The sequence below is a fragment of the Paramormyrops kingsleyae genome, chromosome 9 (genome assembly GCF_048594095.1).
Source record: "Paramormyrops kingsleyae isolate MSU_618 chromosome 9, PKINGS_0.4, whole genome shotgun sequence".
In the NCBI taxonomy this organism is placed as follows: Eukaryota; Metazoa; Chordata; class Actinopteri; order Osteoglossiformes; family Mormyridae; genus Paramormyrops; species Paramormyrops kingsleyae.
The window spans coordinates 14,797,208-14,819,355 of record NC_132805.1 but is presented as its reverse complement, the minus strand read 5'-3'; the positions used below and the strand labels follow the sequence as shown (position 1 = coordinate 14,819,355).

General features: G+C 47.8%; 2 protein-coding genes across 5 annotated transcripts; both read left to right on the top strand.

Annotated features, from left to right (window-relative positions):
• Window positions 1–81: 81 nt before the first annotated feature.
• On the top strand, window positions 82–10,292 carry lpcat3 (lysophosphatidylcholine acyltransferase 3). Of its 2 annotated transcripts, none has more exons than XM_023795610.2 (13): window positions 82–1,268; window positions 2,072–2,179; window positions 2,699–2,805; window positions 3,011–3,104; window positions 3,307–3,344; window positions 4,121–4,299; window positions 5,103–5,211; window positions 5,320–5,406; window positions 5,579–5,745; window positions 5,862–6,009; window positions 8,663–8,818; window positions 8,944–9,071; window positions 9,211–10,292. In XM_023795610.2, exons 1-12 carry the CDS (start codon window positions 1,184–1,186, stop codon window positions 9,061–9,063), a joined length of 1,398 nt encoding a protein of 465 aa, XP_023651378.1. In that variant the 5' UTR covers window positions 82–1,183; the 3' UTR covers window positions 9,064–9,071; window positions 9,211–10,292. The 2 variants fall into 2 exon arrangements, with proteins under 2 accessions (XP_023651378.1, XP_023651377.1); XM_023795609.2 differs by having other exon boundaries at window positions 2,696–2,805.
• A 97-nt stretch (window positions 10,293–10,389) lies between these two features.
• On the top strand, window positions 10,390–21,872 carry clstn3 (calsyntenin 3). 3 transcript variants are annotated; one of them, XM_023795606.2, is made up of 19 exons: window positions 10,390–10,901; window positions 11,804–11,870; window positions 13,001–13,123; window positions 13,742–13,952; window positions 14,181–14,389; window positions 14,807–14,956; window positions 15,029–15,235; window positions 15,418–15,705; window positions 15,842–15,954; window positions 16,078–16,237; window positions 16,573–16,632; window positions 16,752–16,900; window positions 17,330–17,478; window positions 17,744–17,970; window positions 18,654–18,815; window positions 18,964–19,109; window positions 19,707–19,842; window positions 19,957–20,141; window positions 20,344–21,872. In XM_023795606.2, the coding sequence occupies exons 2-19, from the start codon at window positions 11,804–11,806 to the stop codon at window positions 20,491–20,493; spliced, it is 2,892 nt and encodes a 963-aa protein (XP_023651374.1). In that variant the 5' UTR covers window positions 10,390–10,901; the 3' UTR covers window positions 20,494–21,872. The 3 variants fall into 3 exon arrangements, with proteins under 3 accessions (XP_023651374.1, XP_023651375.1, XP_023651376.1); XM_023795607.2 differs by having other exon boundaries at window positions 11,747–11,870; XM_023795608.2 differs by having other exon boundaries at window positions 10,391–10,901; window positions 15,050–15,235.
• The last annotated feature ends 276 nt before the right edge of the window (window positions 21,873–22,148 follow it).

Sequence of the window (22,148 nt, the reverse complement as noted above, 5' to 3'; positions counted from 1 at the left end):
TCCGCCGTTTTATGTTTCCATTGGCCGAGACGAGGCACGCCCACCATCACTTCCTTATATGGTATGATATGGGTGAGGCAACGTGACGTCCGACGCAACTCCATTTCGCAGCCATCTTCTGAATTCACGCTTGGGTAGAAGTGTGTGTATACCGATGCAGCCCAACACCTATGATAACCGCATAAGCAGAGTTCACATAAGAAGAAACTTTCTTGTAATAAAATCGGTTTTAGAAACGTTGAGCAAAATGATTCCCTCGGTGAATCTGCTGATTTTATTTCCTAAAATACAGTCTGAGTAAATACGCTTACAGACAAGAACGCAAGCAGTTTTGACTGAACGTACTTGAAATAATTTGCATACCCATCATCCCTTTCGAGTATACGATGAATATTTTTTAGCAAGGAGATACATATTTTAAATGTCATTTTAGCGGATATATTTATGTAAGAACTATGCACATTTTAAATGATGCATAGTTTCGCTAAATTCCGAATGTGTCATTTGAGCGTTGGTTCTTTGCTGGAATCACTGTGCATATAAACTGTGTGCTCTTCGTTTTAGTATTTGTCTGAAAGGTTTCTTCTATGTTGATACATTTCATTTTTTTTAAATGAGTTTATGTGTCAAACATCAAAATTTATTTTTTTAACATTAGTGTTAGTATGTCACTGCTGCAAACAGCCTCTAAGTTTTTAATATAGTTGTTGTTGATTGCTAGGCTTACCACTAGGGGGCGGAAAAACTTTGCCAATGTATTCTTAATATTCCACTTACAAGCTTGATATATTGCTGAAACCAAGAAAAATCTTTAGGTATAAAGTTTTCACATTTATCACCACTAGATAAATAAAGAATAAATAGCAATGCAAAAACATCCGGCGAAATATCTAGCAGTATGTCTATAATATATATTGGAAAAAGTCTCATTCAGATTTCTTCCTGAAATATTAGGTAGCCTCATCAGTATCTTATCTCTTGCTATGTGTTTTTCGTTTAGAGTGGGCTATATCCCTTATAAGATCAGATGTTGCGAAATCGGGTGAAAGCTACAGGCTGTCAGGAGGGGTAGGAGGAAGACGGAGATGGAGTGAGCGAAAGGACGGGTAAAGGAGTGTCGCATGGTCCGCGGCGTGCACATTTCACGGAAACGCCGCAGCTGAGAACTTCCGGCCCGCGAAACATGGCGGCTCCCTGGATGGAGAAGTTATCGGAATCGTTGGGCTCTTCAGAACCTGCGGTCAGGTTGATCTTGTCCGTCCTAATCGGTAAGAAGGACCCGATCCATGCTGGCATCCCGGGCCACACTCCGAACTCCTTTCACAGCAAAAAGGGGAAAAAAAACACGTGCAGCTCTGTATAAGGCTGCCAGATTGTCAGATATAGTTAATCGTTTCCCTACATCTGCACTAAATATTGAGTATGGGGATTGATTTCAGCGCCGAAGGGACACGTTTGGTGAGGGGAACGCGCGCTTTCGTTGATGTATAGTAGTCTAAAAAGCAATGGGGAAGATGATAGCTGCCATGTTTAACTGCTGGCAGACTAAGTTCAAGTGATGGCTTAAGTCATTCTTCTGAGTCGCTGCCAGCATAGACCATTAGATACATAGCGTACGTGTCGTTTTGATGGGGTGTGGTGTTGGTTGAATGTCTAATGTGCCCTGGACGTGGTCATCAGCCGATCTCCGCTTTTTATATGCTGGGCGAGGCAAAGCGATCACCTCGGACTTTGCCCTAACACGAACACATTTTCAATAAACTCTCAAAGTGACGTGCAGCCTGAGAGTGGCTCACGTTGCAGGTATTGACAAGTCCGGCGTACATACTGTCAGTCAGTTTAATAAACATTAATTGTTCATTTTTTTGCGTAGTTTAAATGAATGAATTTATTTTGAGCCCCGTGAGTATGATGTACTCTGACCACTGGCAGCTTTTGGCGAATACACATGCCCTCCTCCTGCTGTCAGTCCTAGATAGACTTAGAGGGACTAATTTTAGCGCTTAGGAAACAGTAGAGCTAACAGTTTGTGCTTATGGAAATAAATGCTTCTTGCTCTCTGCTTGCCCAGGTTACCCATTTGCCCTGATATACCGGAAATGCTTCTTCCGCCGGCCCCCCTGCGCCGTCCACCTGTTCCACACGCTGTCGGGGCTCGCTCTGGCAGCCTTCAACTTTGGTGAGATAGAGGGCATCAAAGCACAGCTGGATCCAACCACTGCTGGCATTTATACTGTTACCTAGTTTTTGTCACTGAGTTTTTCTTTACAGCAACGATTAAGAGTGTATATATAACTGTTAAGAGTATATATGTTAATGCTACTTCGGTGCCACGGTTTGTAGTATTTTGGGAGCCTGGTCGATCGTCTGCTGTTTAGTATTTCAAGGGTAACGTGACTGGAAACAGGGTATTGGCCCTTATGTGTGCAGGAAGCATGATGACTAAAGACCCCAATTGCCATGCATGACAATAACGTTGACTTAACATTTCTGTTTCCACAATTATGGCTGCCCTTGGATTTAACAGCAGGTCTGTGACCCCTGAGTGTGCTTGTCTTCATCTCACTTCTGCCCTTTTCTCCATCTTTGTTCCCACCCCATCCCCTCCCCGGCCAGTGCGTTGTGACCGTACTGTGGTGTCCACGGCACGGGCAGCACTCTGGTGCACTAACGCCGTCTCTCTCTACCCCTCTCTCAGGCTCTCAGCTTTATCACTCCGCAGTGTGTGTTGTTGTCCAGTTCCTGTTGCTGAGGCTAATGGGAAGGACAGTGACAGCCGTTTTAAGCAGCTTTCTATTTCAGATGGTGAGGTCACTCTCTTTCTCTGCCCCCGTGCTGCTGTGGTGCAGCTTCAATGAAGGATTGGTCCCAACATCCCCAGTTGTGGATCATCACAGTATTTTTATTTTGTGTTCTGCCCGACCCATTCCTGTATATCGCTCTATGCATCATCTTCCTCTCTCTCTCCCTCTCTCTCTCCCCTCTTCTCTTTACTCTCTTCTCTTCTCAGACTTACCTCCTGTGTGGATATTACTACACAGCGACAGATCAGTATGATATCAAATGGACCATGCCCCACTGTGTGCTCACACTCAAGCTTATTGGTATGTCTCTTCTTGCCTCCTACACTGTTATTTGTTTTTTCAATAATTTCTCTTTTTTTCCTCTCATCTCTCCTCTTGATTGCCGTTCCTTTCAGTCAATTTTAACAATAAGAGTGAGGTTCTCATTTAGGCCCTTATTTTGGGGTGTGGGGGTGGGGGGCCCTGTGAAGAACGTTATCATTGGACTGTTTTTCTCTTTCAGGTTTATCATTCGATTACTATGACGGTGGGAAAGAACGAGTGAGTCGATCTGTCCCGTCCGTCGATTGACTGTTCACCCGTCAGTTCGGTTAATGATTGGCTGTTGTGATTTGTAATCTGTTTCTTTCCCTCCCTTTCCTAACTCTTGCTCTTTTCTCATTCTCCTGCTCACTCAAGCGTGTCTGTGTGTGTGTGTGTGTGTGTGTGTGTGTGTGTGTGTGTGAGTGACTGGAAGGACAGGTAACTGATCAACTGGTGAAGTAGCTTTAGGACACAGACTAATTTCTTGGTTAAAGGGAAGGCTAGTCTTTGCTATGGGACTGTTTTGGTGAAGTAGCATACAGAGTCTGCAGTGTATCTGTGATTTGTGAATGTAACCTGTCACTGGTCATGCATGTGATGTGCTATATTCTGCCCATTTCTTGTTACTCTGCTCTTCTCTGTCGTCCAGTGTGTTAGTTGATAAACAAATGTTCTTGCTTCTAAACCCTTAGCACTGTGCTTCTTTTCTGTGGAGTGTGAGGTCATCCATGTGTCGCACGACATTAGAAGCCGGTGCTCTCGCTTGGCGCAGTCTCTTAACACCAAAATGCTCCACATGACTGGATCTCGAGCTGTCTGTGACTTTTCACCGTTTCGGCTCCGTGTCGGCTGTATAACTCTCAGTAGGCCTGGCAGAGGTCGGCTTGTTGGCTAATCCCGGCACCATGATTGGCTGCAGTGTTCTCGGATCATTCTAACAGCTGAAGTGTTTATGAGTGGGAATGCGGTGGGCATGGCCGCACTGTGACAGCTGTCGCTCCCTCCCCCGCCAGTCGCAGCTCAGCGCAGAGCAGCAGAGCTCCGCCCTGTCTGCCGTCCCATCTCTCCTGGAGGTCTGTGGCTTCTCCTACTTTTACGGTGGCTTCCTAGTGGGTCCGCAGTTCACACTTCGCAGCTACCAGAGGCTGGTCTCCGGGGAGCTGACTGACTGTCCTGGACAGCCACCCAGCAGGTGATTGGCACACATCACATTACAGCACCCAGGATGTGCTGTGATCGCAGCCCACTTTTACGCCAGTGGCTCCTATCAGAACAACGAACCATTTTTGTGAGCTTCGCATACGTCTCTCACTTGTGCTTTTTGTTTATTCGAGGATCCTAAGGCTCGAATTGTCCTCCCCTGCAGAGACCCTCATCCGTCTGTTAGAGGCTTATCTAACCCGTCTGAACACATTATTCTTGCTCTGTAGCTTTTTCGTTAAGGATTAGTCTTTGTCCCCCTTTTTTGCCCCCCTTCCTCTCACACGTGTGCCTCTTGGCAGCCTGACTGAAATCAAACTCCCGCTAACAAACTGACCCAGACCACAGTGGCCCCCATCCAGTGTCTGTTTTTTTTTTTTTATCCATCTAAGACACATCGCGGCTGTGGTGCAGTGTGATTTTAATTTAGGCGTCCAGGACCGATGTCCTCTTGGCTGATTTCTGCTGCTAGGATAATTCTGAAATGATTCTCGAGGCACCGTCCCACCCAGCCGGCTGAGCTTCAGCCTTTCGCTGACTCCTCCAGGGGGATTGCATGGCGACAGCAGCACAGTGCATGGGGGGGATTGTGGGTCATCGTGCTGGAGCTGGCGTCTGGTTTATCTTGTTTGATGCAGTCAGGGGGGATGGCGGTGGGGGGGGTCGGACGGGTCCCTGCAGTATCTCACTGATACTGGTGGGACCTGCACATTCAGATTTGTATGATGAATGAGTTCAGCGAGTCTTGGATTTTTTTTTTCTAAATTTTATTTCCGTTTTCAATCCTTCGCTCAGTGTGCTTCCGGCCATGAAGCGCTTCTTCTTGGGTCTTGTCTGCCTGACGATTTTCACTGTGGGAGGTCCCTATTTCCCAGACAGCTACTTCCTCACGGAAGAATATGAGGTGAGTGGTGCTGCAGTATGAGCCACCCCTGTTGGGGTGTCACCGACATTCATGGCCAGTGCCGAGTGCATGCAGTGTTCTTATCGAATGATTCTTTGTCTGTGTCAGGCTCAGCCCTTCTGGTTCCGCTGTTTATACATGCTGATTTGGGCTAAAATCACTCTGTACAAATACGTCAGCTGCTGGGTCATCGCTGTGAGTATCCGCTGCACACCCTCTGCATGGTGTCCTGTGAAACCCACCCGGCTTAGATCCTCTCTGTCTTTCTTGGATTATGAGGAAATGCATAACAGGCCTTTTCTTTTCTCTTGGGTATTTCGAAAGGGGAAAACAATATATTTACTGAGGTGTTTCCTTTGGCCAATAGGAAGGAGTGTGTATCCTTTGTGGGATGGGCTACAATGGAAAAGATGAGAAGGGCGTGCACCAATGGGATGCCTGTGCCAACATGAGGGTGTGGCACTATGAGACCACGCCCCTCTTCACTGGCACTATTGCCTCATTCAATATCAACACCAATGCATGGGTGGCCAGGTCAGCATCTCACCCTCTCTGACAAGTAGCCATTTTCCTTGCATGTGGTTTATCCGTATCAGGCTGACGGTATCTCCCCTACCCTGCCCCCGCCTCACCCTGACATGATCTGACAGGCATGTTTTTAAGCGGTTGAAGTTCCTGGGTAACAAGATGGCCTCCCAGCTGCTGACATTGCTCTTCCTGGCCGTCTGGCATGGCCTCCACTCCGGCTACTTGGTCTGCTTCTCCCTGGAGTTCATAATCGTCAACGTGGAGCGGAAGGTAAGCACCGGTCCTGCTGCTGCTTCACTCATCTCAGGAGTGTTTCAATGGTTATGGAAGCGCACTTGTAATTGAAAGATTGCTGGTTTGAATCCCCGACCAGGAAGGCACCACTGAGGTACCCTGAGCAAGGTACCGCCCCCAAGCACTGCTCCCCGGGCGCTGAATTAGCTGCCCCCTGCTATGTCATGATGTCACATATGGGTTAAATGCAGAGAACACTTTTCGTTGTTGTGCACTGTGTGCTGTGGTGTGTCAACAATGATCACTGATCGCCAAATTCTCTCTCTCTCTGTCTATATATATATATATATATATATATGTATGTATGTATGTGTATATACACTCACCTAAAGGATTATTAGGAACACCTGTTCAATTTCTCATTAATGCAATTATCTAATCAACCAATCACATGGCAGTTGCTTCAATGCATTTAGGGGTGTGGTCCTGGTCAAGACAATCTCCTGAACTCCAAACTGAATGTCAGAATGGGAAAGAAAGGTGATTTAAGCAATTTTGAGCGTGGCATGGTTGTTGGTGCCAGACGGGCCGGTCTGAGTATTTCACAATCTGCTCAGTTACTGGGATTTTCACACACAACCATTTCTAGGGTTTACAAAGAATGGTGTGCAAAGGGAAAAGCATCCAGTATGCGGCAGTCCTGTGGGCGAAAATGCCTTGTTGATGCTAGAGGTCAGAGGAGAATGGGCCGACTGATTCAAGCTGATAGAAGAGCAACTTTGACTGAAATAACCACTTGTTACAACCGAGGTATGCAGCAAAGCATTTGTGAAGCCACAACACGCACAACCTTGAGGCGGATGGGCTACAACAGCAGAAGACCCCACCGGGTACCACTCATCTCCACTACAAATAGGAAAAAGAGGCTACAATTTGCACGAGCTCACCAAAATTGGACAGTTGAAGACTGGAAAAATGTTGCCTGGTCTGATGAGTCTCGATTTCTGTTGAGACATTCAAATGGTAGAGTCAGAATTTGGCGTAAACAGAATGAGAACATGGATCCATCATGCCTTGTTACCATTCTGCAGGCTGGTGGTGGTGGTGTAATGGTGTGGGGGATGTTTTCTTGGCACACTTTAGGCCCCTTAGTGCCAATTGGGCATCGTTTAAATGCCACGGCCTACCTGAGCATTGTTTCTGACCATGTCCATCCCTTTATGACCACCATGTACCCATCCTCTGATGGCTACTTCCAGCAGAATAATGCACCATGTCACAAAGCTTGAATTATTTCAAATTGGTTTCTTGAACATGACAATGAGTTCACTGTACTAAAATGGCCCCCACAGTCACCAGATCTCAACAAAACAGAGCATCTTTGGGATGTGGTGGAACGGGAGCTTCGTGCCCTGGATGTGCATCCCACAAATCTCCATCAACTGCAAGATGCTATCCTATCAATATGGGCCAACATTTCTAAAGAATGCTTTCAGCACCTTGTTGAATCAATGCCACGTAGAATTAAGGCAGTTCTGAAGGCGAAAGGGGGTCAAACACCGTATTAGTATGGTGTTCCTAATAATCCTTTAGGTGAGTGTATATATATATGTGTGTGTGTGTGTGTGTGTGTGTGTGTGTGTGTGTGTGTTTTATATATACACACTTTAGTTCCGTTCCGACATATTGCACCATAGCAGTGTGTGGATTTTGGATTCAGAAGGTGGTGGTGCTTTGTGTTGCGCAACATTCTGTCCGGATGGAATGTGAGTCACTGTGGAAAAACCCAGGAGACAGGGGCTGGGGGGGGGGGGGGGGTTCCCCAAAATGTATGGGGGGGGTATTTTTTTGGTGTGCAGGCCAGTTTGCTGGACAAACCTCTGATATTCTGAGTGCGCACAAGACAGTCAGTGATGACCTTGGGTGCAGACCTTAGGAACCAGAGGGATGAAGAGATCAGTTCAATTATTGAAATGTGACTGGAAGTGACTTGGATGTTAGCAGTAGCCCTGTATAAAGGGCTATGATAAAATGGTGCATTTTCAGGCCAGATTCAGTCCGGTTCCCTGGTTGGCAGCGCAGTCTGCAAGTCAGCGGATCTTTAGCTGAAGCCCTGAATGAAAATAAGTTGAATTTATCCTAGGAATTAAAAGAAGATCCCTCATCCTGCGGTCAAAGAGCCTGTTCCAGCTTGTCGTGAGATGAGTGGGGGCCAGACCTTTCTGAGGCTTTTAAGTGAGAGGATTCATTGTGAAGTCTGTCCTCACCTTAAACGGAAGCCAGCGGGAGCGGGATAAGGCCCGGTGTCATGTGACCTGTAGCTGGTTCTGGTTACAGCCGTCACTGCGGGCTTTCAGATCTCTCGTCTAGCAGGGAGGGAGCGTAAGGCATTGCAGCAGTACATTGTAAGGATATTTGAGTGTTTTCTTTCTCTCCTTAATCTTTTGTGAACAGCTTGTATCTGAAGCTGTAGAAACATAATGGAAATATAATGTATTAAATAGCAGATCGCAGTCAGAGATATGGATGCATGACTTCTCCTTTGCAGTAGTAGCTTGAGCTGGTAGGAGACACAGACAGGCAGACAGAGAGACAGGCAGGCAGACAGAGCCCACCGTGATCTGGATGGCTGTAAGTCGACGCCCCTGACACTCAGCCATGCCCCTCTGGCCATGTTTGTCTGCTGCAGGTCATGGCTGTGGTCAGAGACAGTCCACTGCTGATGCGACTTGCCACCAGCCCTCTCTACCCCCTCATCTATGGCGTACAGCAGCTCCTGCACTGGCTCTTCATGGCGTATCCCCTCGTTCCCTTCTGTCTCTTCACTTACGATAAGTGGCTCAAGGTATGAGCGAGGCCGCCCCTTTAAACGCACGTCCCTTTAAAAGCAGGCTAGCCCTGAATTATTTCAGAACTGCCTTTGGCCGTGAGAAAGTTTTCATTCACACATGCTTTGATCATGTCTTTCAGGTGTACTCGTCCGTCTATTTCTGTGGTCATGTCTTCTTCTTCACCATCTATCTCATCCTACCATACCTCCGTAAGGGGTTAGTGCCTCGGAAAGGCGAGGATGTGAAAAAAGATGCATAGATATAAAGGTATGTTCCCAGCAATAATTTCTTGCACTTAAATTACCTGGGATCTGTGACTGTTGTTTCTGTCTTCATATACATTCTGTACCTGATCTGGATGTAGTATAAAAATGTTTTTTTTTCCCACTTGTTTCTCTCTTTTTAGGTATCAAGTTTGGACTTTTGATCTGAGTTCACCTGAAGGGAACTGACTTTTAAAGATGAAAAGATCAGAACATATTTTAATGCCTTTAGTAATATTTATGTGTACAATTTTTGTTTCTATATATTTTGTTTTGGGTGGATGAGAATGGGGGAAATTATTAAACGAGGGGCAGATTTTGGGGGAGGGGAGGCAAGAAGTTGTCATTTAAATGTCCATTGTTCCACTTCATAACTATAAATCCATCGAGTTAAGTGAGGGGGAGGTTTACTGAAATTAAGTTCCTGAATGTCAGTTAAAGGGGAGGTTTACTAAAATGCAGATCCCGAAAGTTGTGTTGACAAGTGCACATGTGATTTACAGGTTAATACTGTTTTTTTTAAAAAAAAAAGAAAAAAAAAAAGTTAGCCTCGGGTTCGTTCCAGTTAAGTAAAACCCAATGAGGCTCCGACCCGATGCACAATACAGTTGGTTTCTATGATCGAGTCAAATGACGCTGATGTCATAGAAGATTGTGCAGACGAAGCCGTTCACGAAATTACTGCCGAAAACACTACAGTACGCTGCACTGTATTACAGTATACATGTGATTTAAAAAATGCCTTGAATATTATAAACGAATGTTTTAACGGTTATGGTGGTTGAAATGCTTTGGAAGTTCGGTTCAGTACTGCTTCTGTCTGTCCTCATTTCTTCGGCCTTGAAAAAGTTAACCCCCCATGTCCATATTTCTTTCCCTTCCCTCCCTCCGTTACGCTCCTTTGGGCTGCCTGTGATTGAACGAGAAGTGCGGGAAAGGAAAAAACACCACATTTGCTATTGAATGGAAGTATGATAATAGTGCCATCCATCCATAACTAGTGAGCTGGGACCCCTCTTGCCTACATGCTCAAAAGGTGGAGGACTGTAACTCACTGTAACGATGATAGTATTTTGATAATATTTATATACTTGTGGTGATTATTGATGTGTTGATTATTATTCTGGAGAACTACTTTTGCCTTACTGCTACCAAAATGTATAAAGAACACCGTTTTAAACAGACTTTTGTAATGTTCATTAAAATGCTGGATTTATAAAATCGATGCCTGTGCCCTTCTGGTTCTGGGTGTACCTGCGCTCCCTTCTTTCTGGCGGGGTGACGTCATTTTGCAGTCTGGGTGGGGAAAGTACAGAGGGTGGGGGTAGTTAGGTACGGTGGAGAAGTCGGGGTATAGTTCCTTGATGCCAGTCGGCGAGTACAAATATTGGAAATTAATATTATCCGATCAGCCGATTAATTAATTGTATAATATATTAGCGCTGCCTTGTAGGGTTCAACGTACTGTCGGCCAGTCTGAATTCTGATACTGCCCGTGAAGAGAGAGACTGGAGTGGGGTGACAGGGAGGGATGGAGAGAGAGAAGGACGCAGTGTGGGCGGGATGAGAAGCGGAGAGGGAGGGGACATCGGTGTAATAGCATCGCCGCTTTCTCACCCGACGCCTGCTGGAAAATAAGGGCATCCATTTGGCTGCGCTTATTACAGGACCTACATATTAAAATTATAAAAAATAGAGGTTGTGTTGAAAAAGAAAGAGGTTTGCCTTGTGAGTCCGATTTGCCTCCGCGAAAGAAGGCGAGACGCGGCCGGGGGGGAGAGTCACGGATGCTGTGAGAGGGACGATCACTGGGTACCGAAAGCGTCTCAACACGGTACTGCGAAACCAAATCTTCATCCTTCCCTTAATGATAAAAAATAATAATCAGCAGCCTATATAGCTCGTTCATGAAGGATCGTGTTGTAGAAATCGGCTTTGCGCCATATCTGTAAATTGTGTTTTTGAAAATTGACTCATTACTGTCGCATTTGAGCATATCAGAATTTGTAAATTTATCAAAATATCGAAATGTATTTAAATGTCTTACGTAGACGCACTTTCCGTCTCCCATTTTACATATGGCATCATATGTTGACGCGTTTGTATATGTGAAAATGCAATTTATACAAATTAAAGCCATGATGTTAAGGCATCCGTGGCACAGAAGCGTACTTTTAAATGCGATTTGCATTATAAGGTACGTAAATTTCAGCCTACACGCAGACTACATGAATATCCACATGCATATGGGTAGGCTGTTTGCAGATCCGTGATATATCATAATTATAATGGTACTGTACTGTAAATTATCTGGTATCGCTTCTGATACCATTAATGCAACTATTAACCATGTGGTTCTGAATATTCGAATGTGTCTTTTTTGCTGTTTATCCATAAACGTGTGTTAGCGTATTTAAACTGTATGGGAGCAATGGGCCCTGCAGTAAAAAACGCCGACCCTGTGAAGCATCCAAGATACTGAATTTGAACCAAGCGTCATACTATCATTTTATTTTGGGGGCAAATATATGCCCCTTAGGAAATGGCTTTGGAGTCCTGAATATCCCCTGGAATCGCTAATTCGCAAGTAACCCGGATACTGTTTTTCACTAACGTCTTTTTTCCGTTTGTCTTTCCTTCTTCCTCTCAACTCATCTACCTGTTTCTAAAATTGTTCAGTTTAATGCATGTATATCCCGATCTCCTCTCCCCTCTACCTCTCCCTTCCTCCCCAAGATGAACAGAATGCGTCTTCTCTCCTTTCTCATCTTGTGTTTTACTTCGGTCTCCTATGGCAACAAAGGTGAGTTGTCCTCTTTTTTTTTTCTTCTTTTCGTGTGAATTATAGCAGTATTCGTGATTTAGTTTGTAGTTCAAATTAAGGCATTTTTGCGCGTCAGCAGAATACAGCACGTCTATATACGTGTGTTACCAGTGAACGAGTGAAAGGTGCCTGCATTTGTGTTTGGCTGCTTGCTGAAAATCTGTGCGGGGCACAAAAATGGACATTGGCAAGGGGAATACAAGAGAAATGCAAAGAAAGGGGGAGAAACAGGCAGTGAGCAGGGGAAAGGATGTTTCCCCAAGACTAGGGGGATACTCTGAGTGTGACAGAGACAGCAGAGAGGGAGGGACAGGGACACAGAGTGAGACCAAAAGTAACGTGTCTCGGTCTGTAATCCACCATATAATCCTTTGGGCCTGATGTTCAGATTAGTGCTGTATTACTGTGAGAACAAGAGGATGAATGTCGAAAATAGTGAGTGGACAGCAGAGAGAGAGCGAGATTAGAGAGGGGATGGTGACAGATGGAGAGACAGGTCACCGGCGACTGGAGAGGCGTTTGCTTTTGCCCTGACTTACACGTCCATGCTGTTGTGGTTAGGCTGAGCTGCAGTGAGCTGAGCTGAACACACGCCCAAGGTGAAGCATGATAGGCTGCAAGAAAACAGCCATAGGGGTGTAACTCTGGGGCCTCAAAGCTGCTCTGTCCTACTGCAAACTATAGCTTTAGTGTTTTTACTTAAACACTGAATCCATTACATAAATCTATTCAGTGCCATAGAGGGATGGTTTGGAATGATCTTTAATGACGTGTAGGGTGATGGAATTCTTCAGAAGGTCATTATTTTAGTGATCCAACTAGTGATTTGGAATAAGTTTGAGTTCCTTGGTTTTTATTTTGTGCATGAGCAATCATTTTCATGGGTTTGATGGGTAGTTACTGGATAGTTATGTCCATTAAATGCCATATATTTTTTGTGTGGGAGATCCCATCGTTAAGCGAAGTGTTCGTCACCTTGTTTCCTCTCGGGTGTGGCCCGCTTGCGGCTTTGCCCAGAACGTGTCACTACATGCATAAGGATGTCCTGTTTACGTCCCTGTTCATGACTAAATGAGACATAAACTCACTGGATGTCCCTCACCGGCCAGCCAATAAGCACAAGCCATGGATCGAGACCGAGTACCAGGGCATCGTGATGGAGAACGACAACACGGTGCTGCTCAATCCACCACTCTTTGCCCTGGACAAGGATGCACCGTTACACTATGCAGGTAACCAGCCCTGGTGCCGCTCACCTGTCCCTGGCCCCGGTCTGTCTGTGACTGGCCATCCCCCACCCCCCCATGCCTGCTCATGCGCCTCCCTGCTCCTGCCTACCCCCGGCATGACTTTTCTGTCTCTCTTTCACCCCCGCCTCCCCTGACTGTCTTATATCTTTCTCTCTTTGTGTCTTCGGATTACGTGCTTTTGAGATTCTCGCATTGTTCCCAGCTGCCAAGAAACAGACGCACAGAAGTGCTCCTCTAGGTGTCATACGGTACAATATCTGTAGAAACACTGATCCTGAAAATAGTAGAGCCGCTCAGACGTGACGTCTTACAGGATTACAGACACCTTGGAAGGGTCTCATGTCTTTTGGGAGGTAGTGTTTCACAGATCTTGTCGTGAAGAGAAACACCATTCATTTCTCTATCACTGCTCTCATCGTCAACCTTACAAACAGAATTTAATTATCTGTTCATTAGCGTTTTGTAGAAAAGTCTAATGGGAAATTTAGAGACAATATGCTGGCCTGGTGTTTTATACAATAATATGAAAGGCTTTTCTCTGAAACAGTTGCCCTTTAAGAGCTCAGTGACCCTAACCCCCTGCTATTCTGAACCTTTCAGGGGAGATCTGTGGCTTCAGGGTCCACAGCGGTACTGCTGGGTCAGGGGCGCCCCAGTTTGAGGCTGTGGTCCTGGACCGCTCCACAGGCGAGGGGCTTGTCCGCTCCAAGGAGCCGCTGGACTGCGAGAGCCAGCGGGAGCACAGCTTCACCATCCAGGCCTACGACTGTGGAGAGGGACCAGATGGCGCCAACAGCAAGAAGTCACATAAGTGAGCCTCCGGCCACCAGGGGGAGCCAGCGTTCCCACCCAACATAGTGTATTAGTCAGTCAGTGTTCCTCTAGTGTTTTCAGCCTTTGTTTACCTTTGTTTGTGTTGATCATGTTTTATATTGGTGCATAATCCTGTACTGGATAAGTATTTGCAAGATGGATGAATGTTCTGCTTGAAAATCACTCCTCCCTGGCGGCTGTTGCCCTCCTTGTCTTGTTCTCGCAGGGCGACAGTGCACGTGCGTGTCAATGATGTGAATGAGTTCTCTCCTGTGTTCGTGGAGCGGCGGTATGAGGCCTCCGTCCCCGAGGGCCGACTCTTTGACCGCATCGTGAGGGTGGAGGCGTTGGATGCTGACTGCTCGCCGCAGTACAGCCAGATCTGCTTCTATGACATCATCACGCCCAACGTACCCTTCGCCATTGACAACGACGGTGAGACCATAGCATGGTGGCCAGCCAGAGATGTGCTGCCATTTTCCTCATAATCATTAAACAGCAAAAATCTCTAAATTACAGAGCCTGAAATTTAAGCCCCAAAAAGCTATCAAATAACTTTCATGTATTCAATATCTGCAGACGTTTTCCATGTAGAACAGTGTTTCCCAACCCGGTCTTTGGGGACCCCTAGCCAGTCTACATTTTTGCTCTCTCCCACCTCCCTGCCAGACAGTCTACATTTTTGCTCCCTCCCAGCTCCCAGCTAGAAAAAATGTAGACTGTCTGGGGGTCCCCAAGAAGCATATTGGGAAACACTGCTGTGGAGGGTCAGGCTGGACTCACGCCTTGCATTCCCCTCTCCGAGTGAGATTTCCTCTGCATGACATCAGCGGGTTTATTCCCGTTCTGCAGGTAACATTAAGAACACGGAGCCCTTGGACTCAAAGAGGCAGAGGGTGCATAGTTTCTGGGTGACGGCTTTCGACTGCGGCAAGAATCGAGCGCAGGCTGACGCCCAGGTCATCATCACCGTCAAGCCCTCCTGCAAACCTGGCTGGATAGGTAATAATCATAATCATAACGAGAATAATCATTATAACACTAGTAATAATCATGATAATAATCAGCTTTCAGAGGCCCCTCTCTCTCCCTCAGGGTGGTCTAAGCGTGTGGAGTACACCCCAGGCTCAGGCAGCATCCCACTGTTCCCCAACCTCCACCTGGAGACGTGTGAGGAGAGGGTGTGGAACATCCAGGCCACCGTGGAGCTGCAGACGGGCCACATCGGCAAGGGCTGCGACCGGGACAGCTACTCGGACCGATCCGTGCGCAGGCTGTGTGGTGAGTCACCCAAACGGATCAAGAACTTCTGAAAAACAGCGTAAATATTCACTTTTAAACAGCCAGCTGGAGAATATGAAAAATAAGCCGGCCAGTGCTGAGTGTGACTAATTCAGAGATTCTGACTAGGTGTTTGTACTATTTTTATTCTTCATCCAATTTTCACATTCTGCCTCCTCCAGGTGCAGTGAGGGGGGAGGTGGACCTGCTCCCACCCCCTTCCCCGGCGGCCAATTGGACATCAGCTCTCCCCACCCTCCCTTCATCTGATTCGTCGCTTGTGTTTTCCTTCAACGGCTCGAGCCACGTCGCCGTGGTACCCGATTCGGTGGCTGCTGCAGTGTCTGGGGACCACTTCACCCTCCAATTGTGGATGCGGAGAGGAGGAGCCAATATGCAGCCACCGTCCAATCAAGCCAGGGGAAGCCGCAGGGAGGAGGAGTTCATCGTCTGCAGCACTGTCAGGAATGGTCAGTGGCAAAAAATCAATTAGGGTTCGGGGTGCATGTGGCTGGGTGGTGCGTTGAATGTAAATCTTGCGGTATGTGACACTGCATTTTTCTGAAACGAAGCCATAACTGTCTGAATATACTGTCCCCCCCGCAGACGACTCGTACTCCCACTACTCCCTGTCAGTGCACGGCTGCCGACTCTCTCTCTTCTACTGGCCCGACGTCAGCGCCGCTCGTCCCGTCAAGTTTCTCTGGAAACTGGAGCAGGTATTTTGGGAGTCAGTGGCATGTGGAAGCGGAAAGGGGGTAGGGCCTGAACATGAGGTGAGGTTGCTGGAGGCTTTGGGACGGAGTGTGTGAAATGGCCTGCCCTCGCTCCCTCCTGTCCAGGTGTGCGACAGCGAATGGCATCACCTCTCCCTCAGTGTGCAGTTCCCCTCGGTCACTCTCTATGTGGACGGAGTGACCTTCGACCCTGCGCTCATACATGACAGTGGTGCCATCCCGAGTCCCGCCCCTCGCCAGCGATTGGTCATTGGAGCGTGCTGGGGTACCTACCGGCCAAACAAGGGCTTCCGGATGGGGGTGGGGGTGACCATCTGTTAATGCTAGTCTAATTAGCCAAGGGGCTCAACGAATAAAATGGCACCTCCATCAGATGGCAAATCAGAACGATAGGTTGGGAAACTGAGTTAATGTTTAATTTCTCTGGATCTGATACTTGTATTTAACAATTTATTTAGCGAGATGCAATGTCATATTGGAGTTTTCAGCTGTTATCGATCATTCGGCACAACAGGTGCCAGTGGATGTTTGTTTATTATTTGTTTGTGTGTAACGTGCCATGACGGGTAATTAAAACGTTGATACGCGTGTCTCTGACAGAGCCCGAGGAAAAGCAGAAGGACCTGCTGAACAACACCATCCCTGAGGGAAAAGACACAGGTGAGTGGCAGGGCCATATTGACCTGTGGGGGGTGAGGAGGGCAGGGAGGTTGTACTGGGTCAATGTCCCAGCCAGGCAGCCACCAGTGCTCAGCGGCTGAACCCCCTCCCCCCCTCAGGGAGATACATTGGCGGTTACCGGGGGCTGCTGTCAGGGGTGACGGTGCGTCCAGGCAGTGTGGAACCCCACAGCGTGGTGGAGTGCCTGTATGCCTGCAGGGAGGGGCTCGATTTTGGGGACCTGGAGACCCTGGGATCGGGAATGAAGGTAGGCGGCGTCTGAGAGGGAGGGAGAGGGTGAGAGAGGCAGAGGGACAGAGAGGGAGCAAAAGAGAGAGGGGAAGAGACCTGTCTGTGTTACAGTGAATTCTCTTATGCAATTTCCCTCCCTCCCTCTTTCCCTCCCTCTCTTTTCTTCCTTCTCTCCTACCCTCCCTCCCTCTCTTTTTCCCTCTCCCCCTCCTTCCCTCTCTCTCTTCTGTCCCTCTCTTTCCCTCCCTCCCTCTCCCTCCTCTCTTTCCCCCCTCCCCTCTCTTACTGTCTCTGTCTGTCTCTCTCGCCCCGCTCCCTCACTCTCTTCTTCCTCTCCCTCTCTCCCTCTCACCCTCTCTCCTTGTCTCTGATTGTTTCTCTCCCTCTCCCTCCTCTCTCTCTCTCTGTCTCTCTCTCCCTCCCCTCATCTCCCTCCCTCTCTCAGGTACACGTGAACCCCAGTCAGTCCGTGCTGGTTCTGGAGGGGGATGACATTGAGAGCTTCAACCGGGCCGTGCAGCAGGTCACCTACAGGAACTCGCTCCGCTTCGCCACCCCCGGCGTTCGGCCCCTCAAGCTCACCACCTCCCTCAGGTGGGGGGGGGGCTGTTGGTGGCCCAGTTGCACAGCACTGGTGTTCTCCACCATTCACGCTGCACATGGCTGTGGGCCCCCTGAGGTTTTGGGGCCCGCTCTTGCCCACAAGTAATTGTAAAATCAGATCTTGGGCCTCAGTTGTTATGAAGTTACAGTCTTTGGAAGCTGTCATCCTCAGTTTGCTTTGGGTTCGATGCTAAGGGAGCTGATATCTATCTTTCTTCCCATGTTCCATCTCTCTGTGGCTTTCCTCTTACCCCAGGTGCTTCAATGAGGAGGGCTGCCTGTCCCTGAAGCAGCTGGAGGGCTACCTGGTGGTGCTCCAGCCCGACGCCCCTCAAATCTCCCTGTCCGGTGTGGGCCCCCACCTGGCACGGCCGGCTGCCGAGTTCGAGGGCCTGCGGGGGGTGCCGCTGTTCCCGGAGCTGAGGATCGTGTGCTCGCTGTCCCACGCCGTCAACACAGCGGCGCAGGGCATGGAGGGAGGGGGTACGTCACTCGGCACCTCGCACCTGACTCTGCGTCTTACAGATCCCACGTGATAGTTTAGTCCAGTGCTTAAATAATGGAGAATTTGAAGATCAGCATGGGCTATGTGCTTCACGGGCTCGGGGGTCTGTAGATAGGGCTGGCATTTCCTTTATAAGGACTCTAGGCAAAGCTTTACTTGGGAGGCCCCCCTACCGAGAAAACCGATGATCATTTCACTTCCATTTCATTGTGCCTGTAGCTTGAGCCGGCCCTATATAGAGACATTACAGGGGGGGATTCTCCTCAGCACAGTGCTGCAGGCAGGAGGTTGGCTGCATTCTCTAGGCATGGGTCTGCGCCCCGCCGCGACTGCATGCGTTCCGCTGTAACCCTATCCGGCAGATAAAAACAGTCTCTCTTCTGGAATGCGAAATGCGAGGTCACCAGCGTGAAGGTGCTCCATCTCGCCACAAAGAGCCCCCTCATACATCATGATTCTGCAGCCGGACATGTGAACCTGGGTTCTGCCGCCTGCGTAATAACTGCAGACTGCGGGATGGGTTCTTTGTCATTGTTCGTAAGCCTCCCCCCCAAGTCCCTTGAGCGTCGGAGTGGTACTGTGGAATCTGCAAGCTTTGTTAAGACCTCTGATGGGTCCCCGTTGACATTTTTACGGAAGCCACCCTCTCTCCTTTGCTCAGCGCTCATGTCAGACGCCGTGGCCCACACCCTGGATGGCTGTGAGGTCCAGCCGCTGGGGGAGGAGCTAAACCCGGAGAGGGAGGAGCTTCTGGTGGACATGGAATCCTTAAAAGAAAGGGGGCTGGACATCATCAACACAACAGCTTATATCGCCATCACAGGTGCTACAGGAGGGGCGTCTCAGCATCAGAGTGACCTTTAACTGACTCTTTAATATAGTCTGGACAAACCCTAAGTGAGACATTAGCATTTGATTGGTCAGAAAATAGATGTAATATGATTGTCTTTTTGTCTGGCTGCATCTCACAGGAGCCGAGTCCATCTCGGTGTACGAGGACATCCTGCGATCCATCCGCTACCGGCTCGCCAAGGGCTCAGCCCGTTTTGAGCGCCGATTCCGCCTTTCCTGCTCGGAGATGAACGGGAGGTATACCAGCAATGAGCTCACGCTAGAGGTAAGTCCGTCATCTGCCGTGCTAGCTTACAAGTATGGCGTCCGCTGGATGGCCAGATGATAATTCGGATTGATGATGTCGAGATGATCGCGATATCCTGATGTTTTAGCACTTGTCTGACTGCCACCTGCAGTCAGTCCCATATGTCTCTCCGGCCGTCATCCAGAATGGTGCAGGCTCACAGTGAGCCTGGAGTATATCCCAGAATGCACTGGACACAAGGCATGGGGCAGGAATACACACAGATACACAGTCACACACTGTGGGCAAATTGAGACAAGCCTGATAGCATGTTTTTGGCCTGCATGAGGGAAGCGGAATGCCCAGAGGACATTTCAAAACATATATATGTTGTGATCACTCTATCTGTGTTTTATTTACATTAGTAGGTGAATGTTATTGATTATGTGTGGGTGGTATGTGACTCTCTGGATGGAAGGTCACCGGGTTAAATCCCGTTACTGGCAGGCTGATGTCACTGTTGGGTGCTTGAGCAAGGCCCTAACCCCTATTGCTCCAGGACCTGGCTGACCTTGCACTCTGATCCCTGCTTTTGTGTCTCCTTGCTAAATAAGGATATTGATCATGCCTTTGTAGGTGAACTTCCTGCACTCTCTGGAGAGTCTGTACCACCCCTCGCACCTCCTGGCCTCGCAGCAGCAGTTTCTGCACCCCTCACACCACTCCGGAGAGCTGGGTGGACACACCCTCCCCAACCCGCACCGTAACTCCGGTACTGTCTCTCACGCCCAGCATCCCTCTATCTGTCATCACATCGCAATCATCCTGTAGTGCCCCCTTCTGGCGGGTGATTATAATTTTCTAAATATTGCGTCTCTGTTCTCAGTGGTGCCGGGAGCTGCCACGGTGATAATCATGGTGTGCGTGGGGTTCTTGGTCGTCATGGTGATCCTCGGTGTGTTCCGAATTCGCTCCATCCATCGCCGTGGTGACGGGGCCCGGAATGTTGCCAAGGAAGGTTCCAGCCAGTGGGACGATTCTGCCCTGACCATCATTGTGAACCCCATGGAGGTACATATCCCAGTCTGGGGAGTAATTAAATTTCTAACGAGGTCCTAAGTCTAGCCTGTAGAAAATAACTGAATAATCTCAATTTGCATGAAGTTGGATGTTCTATCAAGGAAAGCCAGGGCAAGAATCCAGCTTAAGGATGCCACCCCCAGGAGTCTCACTTATATGCTACTTGCTAATTCTCAATTTCTATTGCCCTCAGTCCTACGAGTCTCGCATGGGCGTGTCTATGGACACGGAGGGAGAAGGTGAGGAAGACGAAGAGGGGGTGGATTCACCAGGAGATGCCAGCGATGATCAGAGAATCATCATCAGGAAGGAAGGGAGGGACAGCGCCCCCCGGCGTTACTGAACCACCCGTCGTGTTCCAACCCCCCCCCCCCCACCCCCCGATGAATTCAAACACAAAGCTCTATGTATTTATGAACTACTCCAGGAATGTCTGTAGAATGTATGCTCTGCAACACCGCGCACCACATGCATCTCACTGAGACGCAGCGCCCCCTGCAGGGCGTTATGTCTCATTACACAGAACCGGGTGGAGGTTTACACCACATGCTGTTGCACTAAGCGGGTGAACTTCGTGTTCCTCACATGACCTTGACGATGACACAAAAAAAAATTCTAACAAGAATAAATCAGAGAAATGCCACATATATACTTCACGGCCCATCACAAAGTAAAATTTAAGCGCAACAGAAGCGTGCTTTGGCCATGCAGCCACCCAGACATGCTGTGTCACTCAGACACTGGGTGGCTGTTACCTGCTCTGTCCAACATGGCTGCTGGCTGGGTGGCCTGAAGTGCACACTCTTGACACATCCCCTCCCGGGCGCGGCGGCAGTGCACGCCCGGCCTACGCAGTCTGCACATCAACTGAGATGCGCGCACCACGCATCCAGAACCCCCACTTACATCCAGAATGTCTCCTCTGCTTGGACACCTTTGATTGTACTGAAATTCCTGTAAATATAAACTACTATGATTATTATTATTATTATTACCGTAAGCTTCAGTTCTCCAGTTGTGCTTGCAAATCAAAGGGGTTCAATATCGATCATTTCTTACATGATTGTTAATTATAGCTTTTTTTTAATTAACGCCGCTCTGTTTAAGCCACAATGGTGATAAAAGTAATAATGATAATAATGATTAGCTTGTTAAGTGTCGATTAATTTGTGTGTTGAACTCTGTACTTTAAAAAATGTGTTAATATTGGGATCACAGTGAACTGGAAGGCACATTGTAGTGATAATTAGTATTCTTTCCTCTCTCTCTCTCTCTCTCTCTCATTCTCTCACTCGCTCTCACATGCCGGGTCTTTATATCTCAATTGCTCTTCTGTCCTGTCCGGCTCACTTTCACTCGGTCCCTCTGTCCTTACCGTCTTTTCCTCCCCTTCCCCTCCATCTCCTTTGTTCTTTGTCTCCTTCTTCCTTGTGGTTTTACTCTCCTCCTCTTCCTACTCTCTCTCTTCTCCTCTGTCTCTATCTCTCTGTTCATGTGTTAGTATACAGTGAGAAAACTGTCAGTTAACGCCTGTTGTTTTTAAGTGTAATATTAAGAATGATACAATTGCATTAATAACTTATTATTACTATGATTATTATCGGAACATTAACTGTAATTATTGATACAGTAATGATTGTGACATGGATTATGATGACCAGTTATTATTGAAAACTGTCAAAAAAGACAATATTCATAATAAAACATTAGGATGATGTCAAAGTGTTGTTGGCTAATTGAGCAAATAATGGTCACACTTCTGCTTCAAAGGAAAAAACTGTATTCAGATAAAAATATTCCCTGGAGAGTGACAGCCCTTAAAGAATACCTTGCAGAATGACTGAACCATTTTCGGATGTAATGTTCCTAAGGTAGATGAAAATTTAGGATTTAGGATTAGGTCTTTGCCCATAGAAACAGGTGGATGGTCTCCACAAACATATGAATACAGGTGTGTTTCTGTGTGTCTGCGTGTGAGTGAAAACTAGAAACCCAGAT

Excerpts from the sequence above, each read along its gene's own strand:
- lpcat3 (XM_023795609.2), top strand. The coding sequence starts at position 1,184 with ATGGCGGCTCCCTGGATGGAGAAGTTATCGGAATCGTTGGGCTCTTCA. Across the intron at positions 3,105-3,306 it reads GCTCACACTCAAGCTTATTG|GTTTATCATTCGATTACTAT; the intron begins GTATGTCTCTTC and ends TTTCTCTTTCAG. Across the intron at positions 4,300-5,102 it reads CCTGGACAGCCACCCAGCAG|TGTGCTTCCGGCCATGAAGC; the intron begins GTGATTGGCACA and ends TCCTTCGCTCAG.
- clstn3 (XM_023795606.2), top strand. The coding sequence starts at position 11,804 with ATGAACAGAATGCGTCTTCTCTCCTTTCTCATCTTGTGTTTTACTTCG. Across the intron at positions 11,871-13,000 it reads GGTCTCCTATGGCAACAAAG|CCAATAAGCACAAGCCATGG; the intron begins GTGAGTTGTCCT and ends CTCACCGGCCAG. Across the intron at positions 17,479-17,743 it reads AAGCTCACCACCTCCCTCAG|GTGCTTCAATGAGGAGGGCT; the intron begins GTGGGGGGGGGG and ends CTCTTACCCCAG.